The 13,893-nt window shown below is 46.4% G+C and overlaps 1 protein-coding gene across 1 annotated transcript; it reads left to right on the forward strand.

Moving 5' to 3' along the window:
- Positions 1-2,159: 2,159 nt before the first annotated feature.
- LOC308286760 (G-protein coupled receptor 22-like) lies at positions 2,160-8,587 on the forward strand (the record flags this gene model as incomplete). The annotated part of the gene is made up of 3 exons (XM_080727885.1): positions 2,160-2,288; positions 3,873-4,077; positions 7,161-8,587. 3 exons carry the CDS (start codon positions 2,160-2,162, stop codon positions 8,585-8,587), a joined length of 1,761 nt encoding a protein of 586 aa, XP_080584011.1.
- Between the last annotated feature and the right edge of the window lie 5,306 nt (positions 8,588-13,893).

A 13,893-nucleotide genomic window follows, 5' to 3' on the forward strand; every position in this document is an offset into this window, starting at 1 on the left:
TGAGTATTTCCAATTTCCAGTACTTTTACTTCTACTCCACTACATCTCGGATCCAAATATTGTACTTTTACTCCACTACATTTATTTGAAATCTTTAGTTTGTTACTTTACAGATAAATTATAATATTATAAAACATGCATTAACCACTTGTAGCCCTATCTTATACGTAGGATTTTCGCAAATAGCCGATCTACAAGCTCACAACACGTCGCATCGCCATGTCTTGGTCATCTGACCAGTGATATCGATGACATCAGGGATCTTCATATATGGGCATAAAAGGGGTTCTGGGGAATACCCATATGGGCTTTTACATAGGTGATGTCACCCCACCTGTGATGTCAAAGTGATGTGTCAAGGGAACCGACCCATAGAGTTAGACTAAAAATGTGTACACACACGTACTGTATACACACGGACGCGGACAAGCTGTGACATTTCTCATGGTAAACTGCGCAAATACAGCCTTTATTTACTGATACTTTTCCTAAAGAATAATATTTTTCTATTGTTAAGTGCGTTGACTTGTGCATTGGATTGTGCATATGTTTGACAGATACATTGTGTTCACACATTCAGCGCTGTGGAATGGTAGGCAGGTTCCTATGTCGTTTGTCATCTCTCTATAAGCTACAGTTATGACCTATATACAGGATGTTGTGTAAGAATGAATCAAACAGCCACCCACTCACTCTCAGCATGATGCTCCTCATGAGCATGTCTTTGGTGACTGCTGCGGGAGTTTTGCACAATGCATGCAGGTGGAGAATATAGCTTTCGCCTGTCGACGACTCCCAAACGGCTTGTTGGAATCTGTGGGCTGTTTATGGCACAAGTTCCGCTCAGCACACATTATGTCGTGTCATTTGGCTGCTGAGGAAAAACGACTCAGGTTTAGTCGAGTGCTTGCTGTTAAAGCAGAGTTCTTCAACGTTTTCAGGCCAAGGACCGCTTAGCTCAGAGAGAGATGAAGCAGGGACCCCCAGATTCCATATAGTTTCATCGTTTGACAGCACAATAATGTATTTTGGATTCATGTCAATTTGTGTTATGAGATATGTAACCACTTGAACCGTCAATACTTAATAAACTTGACCTTTCACTCTGTATTTAGTGTGCTCTTTTTTCCCCTCTACACCAAAGCCGAAAATAGCCGATCTACAAGCTCACAACACCTCGCAGCGCGAGGCATTGTGAGGAAAAAACAAGCCGTTTCAGTTTCCGGCGTAGGTGACGACCTTCCTCCAATCGCGATGCGAGGCGTTGTGTGCTTCTACTGTTTTCACTAGTTTAGTACATTTTTTAGACGATAGATACAAAACAAACAATTTTGGACATACAAGGTTTCCACCCTGACAACGACAATATACTAGTGTAGTGTGAGTGTTGCTGCTCTTATACCACCATTATTACTGTGGTTGGTGGGGGCCAGACAGTAGCCTCCCGCGGGCCGCAAATGGCCCGCGGGCCGCCTATTGGGGAAACCTGCCCTATACCTTTATAATGAACTAGAGGGTCGCGCACATCTAGTTAAAAAAATAAAAAATAATAAAAAAATAAAAAAAGTTTAAAAAAAGTTTAAAAAAAAAGTTAAAAAAAATTAAAAAAAAGTAAAAAATAAAAATAAAAATAAATTGGGGGGGGAACTATTGTGCCGCAGCGCACGTTTCCGGTCGGACATATTTGACCGGCGGACTATTTTATACAGAGGCAAAATATGAGGGTAATAACGAATACAACTGTATACAGAGGTTTGGAAACGACATCTTGCAAAGGTGACATGGGTGTTTGAATTTTTAAGCTATATTTAGTACATATGTAGTACATCTTGGCCAAGTGGTTTGGTATTTAAGTTAGCGATACATGACCCGGAAGTAGATCACTTACTCTTTTGTAATATAAAGATGAATATTATGAATGCTAAAACTAACCGTATTGTCCTCTGTCTCCCTGTCCTCTCTCTCTCTCTGCCCATTGCCTCCCTCTTTGCAGACAGAGCCTCAGAGGCAGCAGACCCGCACCGTCCCCCCTCCCCCCCCCCTCGCCCATCGCACTCCATCCAAAGGGAGACCAAAGCGGGACGCAGCGGAGCATGAGTCGGCGCGGCGCCCGCTCTTGCTATGTGTGAAGGGGCGCTGCTGCTGCTGCGTCGGCGTCAATGGAGACCGAAGGCTACAGCGACCTCCTGGAGACCAGCGATGGCCAGGGGGCGGGGGGCCCGCTGGACGCAGGGGGCGGGGCGGGGCTGGAGGAGGGCTGGAGCACCGCGTACCCCCTGGGCTTCCAGGTACAGTGGTGTGAACCTAAGTACATTCACTTGGGTGCCATGATTTTCTCCCCTATAAACCATGATTATCTATCTACTATTATGATTATACTAGGAGGAAGATTTTTTCCAAAAAAAGTGTACAGAAAGAGTTAAAATTATGTTTTTATGTGGCCACACCCACCAGTTCATTTGTATGCGTGGTTGTCATGGTGGGTGGTGACCCAGCTGAAGTTAGCCACACCCACGTGTGTTGGGTGAATGGTAATTAGGGGAGGGGTTGATTCCCGGATGTAATAAGTATCTGTGTTTTTGGACCGGCACTTTTGACCCAGCAGGTGGCATCCTCCAGCTAAAAACCCCAATAGAAAGAGAATACATAATTGCTCATAACAACCACACCAGGGGGGTCTAATGAAGCACTGTCAACCTCCTAGACACATGAAAACCAGAAAAAGTACAAAACTATGGCACCGCTTCTTTAAGCACTAAGCAAATGTACCTTTTTTTAGTTTTTTGTACTTTTTACTTCACTACAATTATTTGAAAACTTTAGGCACCTTATCTCTGGAAAGCAGAGACCCATGTTGACGTTGTCATTGAACCTGCAGCCGCTTCAACACACACTGACATCTGTTAACTATGCTAGTGTTCAATGGTGAACTTATCCACAAGTTTCCAACGTCCCATCGTGCATTGCGCAGAAGTGTGCGGCAGTTTCCGGAGTTGCAGCCGAGAGTGATCTACCGAGTGCCGCGCTGCGAGCTTGTAGATCTGCTATTTTTGAGAAATCATGAAAATTTGTGACAGTCTTTGAATATTTCAAATCCTTCTAAGGTTTTTAAAAAAAATATATATGTTTCTATGTCAGTGGTGCTCAAACTTTTTCATGTGAAGGACCCCCAACATTATATGTATTTGGGGAGTGTGTCGCTGTTACTACATGTCATCTTTTCGACACCCGACTCTAACCCTCACCCTAACCCTAACCTCCGTGGAGTGAGTCGCTAACCCTCCGGTCGAAATGAAGGTCGTTCGAAAGAGCGCGATTTTTCCATGTATTTGGCCCCGGACCCCCATCTCAAAATATTTAGTTCCAGGGATCCTCCCCAGAAGCAAAATTTGAGTTACAAATGTTTGCTTAAAGAATACATATATTCAAAGATGTGCACATACTTTTAAAAAATAGCAGATCTACAAGCTCACAGCGCGGCACCGAGTGCCGCGCTGCGAGCTTGTATATCTGCTATTTTTCAATAGCTGAAGTACAACGTCGTTGTCGGGTGGAAACCTTGTATCTCCAAGTTTCAAATGTGTACGTTCTTTTGCAAAGTAAAGCCCTGCTTCATCATACAAGGCCGTCGCACAAAAGTAGTGAAAACAGCAGATCTACAAGCACTTGTAGATCGGCTGTTTTCACTAGTTTAAATCATTTTTAAAATGATAAATGCAAAACGAACATACCAACACATTTGGACATACAAGGTTTCCACCTGACAACGACGATAAAATAATTAGGGCCCCTCCACCTTGGGCCCTAGTAAACTCAGTCCCACTTCCCCCCCTCCCCCCCCCCCCCCCCCCCCTTGTGACGCCCCCTTCCAGGTGTCCCTGACCACCGTGCTGATGCTGGAGCTGGTGCTGGGCTTCAGCAGCAACCTGACGGTGCTGGTGCTCTACTGCGCCCAGTCCAACCTGGTGGACTCCGTCAGCAACCTGGTCACCGTCAACCTCCACGTGTTGGACATCCTGGTGTGCGCGCTGTGCCTGCCGCTCACGGCCGCCGTGATCCTGCTACCGGCCGACGGAGGTAAGCTTGGTCTTTACCTAGGTTTTTTTTTGCATTGCTGTTTCTGTGCATTTGTTTTGATGTGTTGATGCTGATGTGGGATCACCTTGCTTGTTAGTGTGAATGCCCAACAGGCCACAATTGTGAGGTGCACACAGGAGCGTTTATCCGCACGGATAAAACAGACAGTTTCATTTATTTAAAAGAAAACAATGATTCTCTTCGACCTCATGCACACCGGATCCGAATTAGCCGTGCGAAGAGTGGCTGCGGCCGTGCGTTTTTTTCTCGATCGAACCCAGTTCGATTTGTGCGTCTTGTCGCATGCGGTAAAAAACTCATCACTCCTTTTATGACTCCTTTTGGGATCCGCTGCGCCGATTCCGCACAGCATTGCACACCAAATCCAATGCATTTTATTCAAGCAGCAAACGGAAAAAATAAAAACGCAACTGTCCTATGTGCAAAGGGCTTAACTTGGAGTTTTTCCAACCTTCATCACTTTTATTCTACTCCACTATGCCAAGGAAAATATTGTACTATTACTCCACTACAATTATTTGACAACTTCGAGTTACTTTGTAGATTTTGATTATTATTACAAAATATACAGTAACCACTTCAGCCCTATATATGTTTTTCGGCCATTTGAAAATAGCAGATCTACAAGCTCACAATGTATTATGAGCAGCCTACTTTAACAAACATACATTTTCAAACCATTGCTTTTGCACTTTTACTCAAGCAAATCTTTAATTCCGGATTTTCACTCGCAGCAGAGTAGCTCTACAGTACACCAGTAAGGCTCCCTAATCGGGAGATAAGCGACCGTAGGTCACTTATCTCCACAAATAGGGCAAAAATGTGTTTTGCCAAAATCTTCCTGATCCATGTTGATTGCGACCGTAGGTCGCACTTACTACAGAAAGCTGCTCGAGGTGTCCGTGCGTCCGTCAGTCAGTCACACCTCACACGTCACACTTTTGCCCTGCTCATATCTCGGCCACCGTTGGCCCGATCCATGCCAAAATTTCCACACAAACTCCTTGCCTGCCAAACTACAACCTCCAAGGACCCCCAGAGTTCCAGGGACCCCCAGGTCCCTGGGGGACCCCCAGGTGTAAAAAAAATACCAAATGTGCAAAAATTACCAAATGACCACACCAACGGGGCTGCTCACGGGGAATTCCCGGGGACCACCCACTCCTGGTGCTCCAGAACAGATGCAAAAGTGGTGGCGCCCCCAGTGGAGGACCCCCTGCCACTGCAGCTCACATAAAATGCCGTAACTCGGGCTAGGAGCGTCCGGGAGAGCCGGGGCCGGTACCTAATCGTCCGCCAAGGCAACGCGGACACCCCACCCCTCATTTCTCACATGGCCCTCTTCTAGCGCCACCTACAGGCCGATTTTTAAAACACATTTTTGGCCACTGCTCCTACAGTTTTGGCCCTCAAATCACGGAAATCACTACACAGTATGTCTACACTCATGTCATCAACATGGATCCGGAAGTTTTTGGAAAAACTAATTTTTGCCCTATTTGTGGAGATAAGTGACCTACGGTCGCTTATCTCCCGATTAGGGAGTCTTACTGGTGACATGAGTGTAGACATACTGTGTAGTGATTTTCGTGATTTTAGGGCAAAATCTGTCCAAAAATGTGTTTTTAAAAATCGGCCTGGAGGTGGCGCTATATGGGACAGATTCATGTTGATGGGATGAGTGTAGACATACTGTGTACCGATTTGCGTGATTTTAGGGCGAAAATTGTAGGAGCAGTGTCCAAAAATGTGTTTTGCAAGAATCGGCCTCATGGTGGCGCTAGAAGAGGGCCATGTGAGAAATGAGGGGTGGGGTCTCCGCGCCGGCAAGGCGGACGAATAGGTACCGGCCCCGGCTGTCCCGGTCGCTCCTAGCCGGAGTTACGGCATTTTATGTGAGCTGCAGTGTAGGGGGTCCTCCACTGGGGGCGCCACCACCGTTCTGGAGCACCAGGAGTCGGTGGTCCCCGGGAATTCCCCGTGAGCAGCCCCGTTGGGGTGGTCATTTGGTCATGTTTGCGCATTTGGTCATTTTTTACATCTGGGGGTCCCCCAGGGACCTGGGGGTCCCTGGAGCTCCGGGGGTCCTTGGAGGTTGTAGTTTGGCAGCCAAGGAACGTGTGTGCAAAATTTGGGATGGATCGGGGCAACGGTTGCGGAGATATAAGCAGGGAAAAAGTGTGACGTGTGAGGTGTGACAGACAGACTGACGGACGGACTGACGGACTCACTCACAGTTTGTGCAGGTTTTGATAGTAAATGCGACCTACGGTCGCAATTAAAGCATTGATACTTTCACTTAAGTAAGACATGAGTACTTTTTCCACCACTGATTGTAAGTCGCTCTGGATCAAGAGTGTCTGCTAAACGCCTAGTCTCGCATGGCCAGACCGTTGACTCCCGTGATTTGCAAATGCTACCGTCATACAGTCTGGGGCAACGGAAGTCTTATGATGAGTATGGGATAAAGCGGATGCGCACCGGCTCCCTTGGTGCAGTAGCGATAACAAGTCCTACTGGAAGCCTTATGTCTTCTTTCAATATTTTTTGGGGCGTTATTTTGTCTTTCTCTGGTGTTGTTGGTGTTACTTCCATGATGTTTTCAAATGTTTTCTTAAACTATACACGCATAACAAGAATATCGTCGTTGTCGGGTAGAAACCTTGTATGTCCAAGACCGTTCGTTTTGTAGTTGATTGATTTAAACTAGTGAAAACAGCCGATCTACAAGCCCGCGAGGCGTTGTGTGCTTGTAGATCTGCTGTTTTCACTACTTTTGTGCGACAGCCTTTTATGATGAAGCAGGGCTTTAAATTACGAAAAAACTCACAAATTTGAAACTTGGAGATACGAGGTTTCTGCCCGACAAGTCGACAACGACAATATGCTGCTTGAATGACTCTGTCTGTGTTAGTGTGCTTCTGTTCCGTTTCTAATGAAACAGTAGTGACTACTTCTGATACTCGCTGTTCGGGAGCTGTCGTTCCTGTCGATTTATGGAATAGTTGTCCGGCTACACAAGACCACTAAACGCCTAAATAAACTGTACATTGTCGTTGCAGGCGCGGGCGTCAGCAGCCTGGCAACGCTGTGCTGCTTCCACGAGGCGTGCGTCACCTTCACCAGCGTAGCCACGGCCGTCAACGTGCTGGTCATCAGCCTGGACCGCTACGACATCTCCGTGCGGCCCGCCAGCCGCCTGCTGACCCCGCGGCGCGCCGCCCTTCTCCTGGCGGCCGTGTGGGCCGTGTCCCTCGCCGTCTTCTTCCTGCCCTTCCTGGAGGGGGACTTCTTTTCCTCTGCGCCGGAGGACAGCGAGAGAGAGATCTCGGAGGGGCCGAGCCTTGAATCAGTGGAGCTCACCACGGGGCTGACCGCCACCCCGTCCGCCCCCACGTCCGCCCCCACGTCCCCTCCTCCCCCCACCTCTCCTCCCAATCCCAACGCCACGGGGGCTTCGCATCACGCGCCCCTGCCGCCCGTGTGGCAGAACCGGACGCTCCTCTGCGTGGGCGGGCAGGGCTACTACACGGGCCTGGCCATGTACTACCATCTGCTGCTGCAGGTGCCCTGCTTCTTCGTGGCCGTGGTGGTCATGCTGTTCACCTACTCCCGGATCCTGCAGGCGCTCAACATCCGCATCGGCTCCCACATGATGCGGGGCAAGCGCGCGGGCAACAAGGACTCCTCCTCCTCGTCCGGCTGCCGGATCCGCCGCCAGCGCCGCCGCCGGAAGGACCTCATCCTGACCACCACGGAGGTGGCGTCCTCCAACCAGAGCCAGCAGCCCCTCACCCACCCTCCCCTCCTGCCCTCCCCCACCCCCACCTCGCCCCCGCCCCTCGCCGCCACGCCGCAGATGACGCCGTCCGACAGCGTCACCACCGTCACCACCGTCACCACGGCCACCACCACGCCCATCGCCACCACCCCCGCCACCCCCGCCGCACAGACTCCCGTCTCGGACGCCCCGGCCCCGGCCCCGGCCCAGGCTGCCGCCCCGGCGGCGCACGCCCCCTCCTCCTTGGGCGTCCAGGCCTCCGTGTCGGCCATCATCGCCCTGAGGCGGGCGGTGCGCCGGCACCGGGACCGGCGGGAGCGCCAGCGCCGCGTGCTCAAGATGTCCCTGCTCATCATCAGCACCTTCCTGGGCTGCTGGGCGCCGCTGTCGGCGGTCAACGTGCTCATCCTGTGCATGGGGCCCAGCGACGGCCTGGTGCGCCTCCGCCTCTGCTTCCTAGCCATGGCGTACGGGACCACCATCTTCCACCCGCTGCTCTACGCCTTCACGCGGCAGAAGCTGCGCAGCGCACTCAAGACGCGCGTGAAGAAGCGGGTGGTGTCCCTCCTGCAGGTGGACCCGGCGCCGAGCGGCGGCACCGTCATCCACAACTCCTGGGTGGATGGCCAGAGGAAGGGACGCAACAAGACGCGGGTGGACGCGAGCGACGTCACCGACCGCTGCCTCACGGAGGCGGTGAGGGAATGAGGGGAATCTCTTGGGTCCGAAGACAAAGTGCGTGTGTACACGTTCATACTGTGTGTATAGCTCTATACTGTACGTCCATGTGCTGGATTGTTTGTGTGTCTATTTGCAATCTGCAACGGAGAATGTAGGTGTGTGTGCTGCGCGCGACCGCACGTATGCGACTGTGTACGATAAGCGTGAGATAAAAGAGAAGCTGTTCGTTTACAGGGGTCAGAGAGTATCGCACCGCCTCTTGCCCTGTACGGATGAGCGGCAGGTGGGCACGGAGCTCTAATTAGCGCCTGCTCTGTGCCGGTCTTACAACAGACCCTCGTTATAGTCCCCTCTCACCAACCAGGGAAGACGGCTACCGTGTCACATTAGTAATGCTGGCTATGCATTGTTGTGACATCCCTTTAGCCATGGATACTTAACCACCCTGTATACTTAGCTGTATATGTCACGTAGCGGAAAATAATTCGCTTATTTTCGCTGAATGTTCGCCTATTTTTGCAGAATGTTCCACCTATTATGACATGCCCAGTAAACGGGAAGCTAGAGGGTTTCATGTGGTTAACTGTACAATGCCACTACACCACAAGTAAGCATTACAAATATATCCATAATTGCTTATTTATGCATGATATACGTATCTGTATGTGTATGTGCATGTGCACATGCATAGACAAACTTACACGTTACACACACATGCACATACATACATACATACACATGCACATCGATCAACATGTCGTTATCAATGCAAGGAAGAAAGCACACCAATGTCTACCTGCACAGATATTCTCAGAGAGAAGAAATTATTAGTGGAAGTTTGTGAAGAAATAGTTTTCCTTTATTACTTTTTTTCATGCCTTAATTGAGTTCTTAATTGATTCTCGTGGTGCTGATTGTCCTGCTGTATGTTTACAATAATGTATCGGAGAAAGCTTTTGCACGTGATCTTTTTTGAAATAATGGAGAGCGAATGCAAACATTTACTCTCAAAGTTTACAGAGGATTCTCCATAGACCTCAAATCAAACTTGCAAAAAAAGTGACTAGGTTGTTATTTTCTAAAAGGAACCAACAACAAATAAATAAATAAAAGCACCATTTACACAGCTGGCTTGCAATGAGTTACAGTGAAGGCATGATATTATTTATTCGTTTATTTATGTTTTCGACATGGCATAATTTTCCACGACAACAAAGAGACTGCAAGGATATTTAATGCTGTGTGTGTGTGTGTGTGTGTGTGTGTGTGTGTGTGTGTGTGTGTGTGTGTGTGTGTGTGTGTGTGTGTGTGTGTGTGTGCGCGCGCGTGTGCGCCTGTGCGTCCATTATGTGCAATAAATCCTAAGAAAAGCAATGACGTGGATAAAGAACTGTGGGGTTTCTATTCCTGGCCTGGACTTAAAGAAGTTGGAGCTATATGCCTATACTTTGATGGTAGTGGCCTATTGGCCATATAATACTAAGTAGAGGAGTGGAGTAATTGTATCTATGTGTATATGATACGCTATTGTAATACTGACGAAATCTTCTGTCTGTTTTTTCCGTTTGGCGGGAGGAATCCAAAGGGCAATATTTTTTTGGTCAAATGATTCACAGTCACACCCCATTCAACTGGGCTGTCTCTGTGGAAAACTGCACTGCAACTACATTAATAGCTTGTCACTGTAAATCAGAGCCCAGAACGAACCTCTGACTCTGGCTTTTTGAGGGGCTTCGGTCTCGTTGACTATTGTGTTATAATGGAGGCCATGGAGTCAGGACCTCCGCTTTTTGATGCCACACCGAATGATTTAGGAAGCAGAGGCCTCAATCACTCCTCCTGGTTCGAGTTCTGGGGCGTATTATATACTAAACCTGTGTCTCTTTCTCCTCAGGGCTTCATGTGTCCCTTTGAAACCTGCTGGACATATTTATTACAAATAAACCAGTCAGTTATTATATAGTAGGTGTTATACGGTAGAGAATTATAATGTCCAGTAAAGTAGATACAGTACACTTTAAGCTACGTATGTAGGGGCTCATGTCTGAGAGAGCGTTCTAGGGCTTTTGGGCCATCTCCCCTTAAATCATCCCTCCCCCCGATTTCTTTTGGAGCAAAATACAATAATTTGTGTTTGTTCATGTACATTTATCAGGGATGTAAATACTGAAATGTCTACTTGGGGTTTTAGTCGTAGGATATGTTTTTGGTCGGAAGCATCTGCTGGCCAGAAAATCAGCCATTGTGAGTGGGGGACGTTTGTGTAAAAAGCTGATACGTGTAAAGTGTAATTGTGTTAATGTCTGTGGACACTGTAATGTACATTTAATGACCATGTGTATAGAGAAATATTAGAATTGTACATGATTTATATTATGTGTAATTGTATACAGCAGAACAAAGTCTCTATTAAAAGGTTGATCTATCTAGCTTTTCTCTCAGATGTCTTTGTACTTTTTAGAGTATAATCACGCAGGTTTTCATATGGATTTTGTTTGTCATTGTTGTTTTGAAAACACAATTGCCTTTTTTCTTTGGATGAGAGCTCTTAATGGACATAGAGGAGAAGGCTGCACAATGATAGCACATTTGTTTAGCCATGAAAATCACTTGAACTTAATTATGCAGGGAGCTTCTCACCTCATTGAATCAAGAGTATGGTAGCATTGGTAGGCATTACACTTCAGTGCACAAAGTGCACGACCACAAAAACCTAAATGATTGGAGGAGAAACTCATATTGTAACCCTTTGATGGCATGTAATATGCATAGATTCCCTCATGTTGGACTCAATATTTGCACTTTATATATTCATTATACGAATGGATTCACTTCAAAATAACTGAATCTGTGCTCAAAATCGAAGAATGCTTTGAGATCATATACACAGCCTGCATGGAAACTACAGAAGATGCATTACTACATTACTATACTACTTAAATTGAAAACACATTTTAAATAATGTTTATTATATATTCAGTTTGCAATTAAAATATACTGTTAAGTACTGTGTTTACAACTAGAAAGATGTGTGGTTGCCGTGACGTGAGTCACACTTTCATTACGCCCTTGTCCCTTTTATGCCCATATATGGGGATCCCTGAAAACTGTGGGAGGAGTAGCGCGTAAACATAAGTAATGGTCAGTATCATGTCAGTATCATGCCAGTATCATGTAGGTATCATGTCAGTATCATGGTTAGTATCATGTCAGTATCATCAGTATCATGGTTAGTATCATGTCAGTATCATCAGTATCATGTCACTATCATAGTCATTATCATGGTCAGTATCATGGTCAGTATCATGTTCAGTATCATGTCAGTATCATGGTCAGTATCATGTCAGTATCATGGTCAGTATCATGTCAGTATCATGGTCAGTATCATGTCAGTATCATGGTCAGTATCATGTCAGTATCATGGTCAGGATCATGTCAGTATCATGGTCAGTATCATGTCAGTATCATGGTCAGGATCATGTCAGTATCATGTCAGTATCATGGTCAGTATCATGTCAGTATCATGGTCAGTATCATGTCAGTATCATGTCAGTATCATGGTCAGGATCATGTCAGTGTCATGTCAGTATCATGGTCAGTATCATGTCAGTATCATGTCAGTATCATGGTCAGTATCATGGTCAGTATCATGTCAGTATCATGGTCAGTATCATGTCAGTATCATGGTCAGGATCATGTCAGTATCATGTCAGTATCATGGTCAGGATCATGTCAGTATCATGGTTAGTATCATGTCAGTATCATCAGTATCATGTCAGTATCATAGTCAGTATCATGGTCAGTATCATGTTCAGTGTCATGTTCAGTGTCATGTCAGTATCATGTCAGTGTCATAGTTAGTATCATGTCAGTATCATGTCAGTATTGTCAGTATCATCAGTATCATGTTCAGTATCATGTCAGTATCATGTTCAGTATCATGTCAGTATCATGTCAGTATCATGGTCAGTATCATGGTCAGTATCATGTCAGTATCATGTCAGTATCATGTCAGTATCATGGTCAGTATCATGGTCAGTATCATGGTCAGTATCATGTCAGTATCATGGTCAGTATCATGGTCAGTATCATGGTCAGTATCATGTCAGTATCATGGTCAGTATCATGTCAGTATCATGTCAGTATCATGGTCAGTATCATGTCAGTATCATGACAGTATCATGTCAGTATCATGTCAGTATCATGGTCAGTATCATGGTCAGTATCATGGTCAGTATCATGTCAGTATCATGTTCAGTATCATGTCAGTATCATGTCAGTATCATGTAGGTATTGCAGGATCATGGTTTCATCACATAATTAGAAACTGTGTGTTTGACCTGTTGTGTGTAAACAACTGCGTTGCATCACAGTGCAAAATTTATTTAATGAGCGAGAATGTGTTTAAGGGTTTTCCAAGAGTGATTGATTTGACTAATGGGTTTAAGCCATTGAACATAATTATGGTTCAGAGAAGGGGGTTTTAGTGCTTTAGCGACTCAGGCAAATTGTAACTCACCTGCAAGACTCTGGGGATATTACTGCAATAATAATTGCACTCAGTTGCACCTGGGATAGGATTGTGCATTCTAAGCAACAGCCACAGCAATCAAAGCTTCTCGGGACGATTTCACCTCATCCTTCTCCTTCCACCTTCTCCGTATTACATTCCAACTGAACTGTCTTATCTTTTTTTCCCTTCCATCCTTTTTTTTTTTTTTTTTTTTTTTACATCTCCTGACTCCTGTTTCTATTTTCTGTTTCTTTGATCCCTATATTTAGAAACTCTGTCCCAGATATACGTGCAGTATTTAGCGCCGACTGAACCCACTGTGTTTATTTACACACCACCATGGTCGTGCTGTGGTGTGACTGCAGTGCTGATCATTAGAGCTAATGAAGATGAATGCCATTGCTCAGGTAAACCTATCTGTCTTTTCGGCTCGATCTCCTGCTCTTGATATTCCGTATCTCATTCTGAACCGAATAATCCATATGCCTTGGCGTGCGTTTGCCTCTCCCATTGATTTAGAAAAGCAACACTGTAGTTTCCCCCTGTCCTGTTTAATAACACCCCCCCTCCCCCCACACCCCTCTTTATTCAGCCAGACTGCATCTCTCTCATCTCTTATCCACACTCAGACTCAGACCTCCCAGAACAAAGGGAAAAACAGCTGCAGTGTCTGTGAAGGAAGGAAAGTCACCTTGGGGAAAGCTAGAGACAAAAACAAGAGAGAGAGAGAGAGAGAGAGAGAGAGAGAGAGAGAGAGAAAGGGGGCAAGGGGGAGCTCCCTCTCTCTCTCTCTCTCTCTCTCTCTCTCTCTCTCTCTCTC

Source organism: Nannobrachium achirus (assembly GCF_963921795.1).
Source record: "Nannobrachium achirus genome assembly, chromosome: 6".
NCBI lineage: Eukaryota > Metazoa > Chordata > Actinopteri > Myctophiformes > Myctophidae > Nannobrachium > Nannobrachium achirus.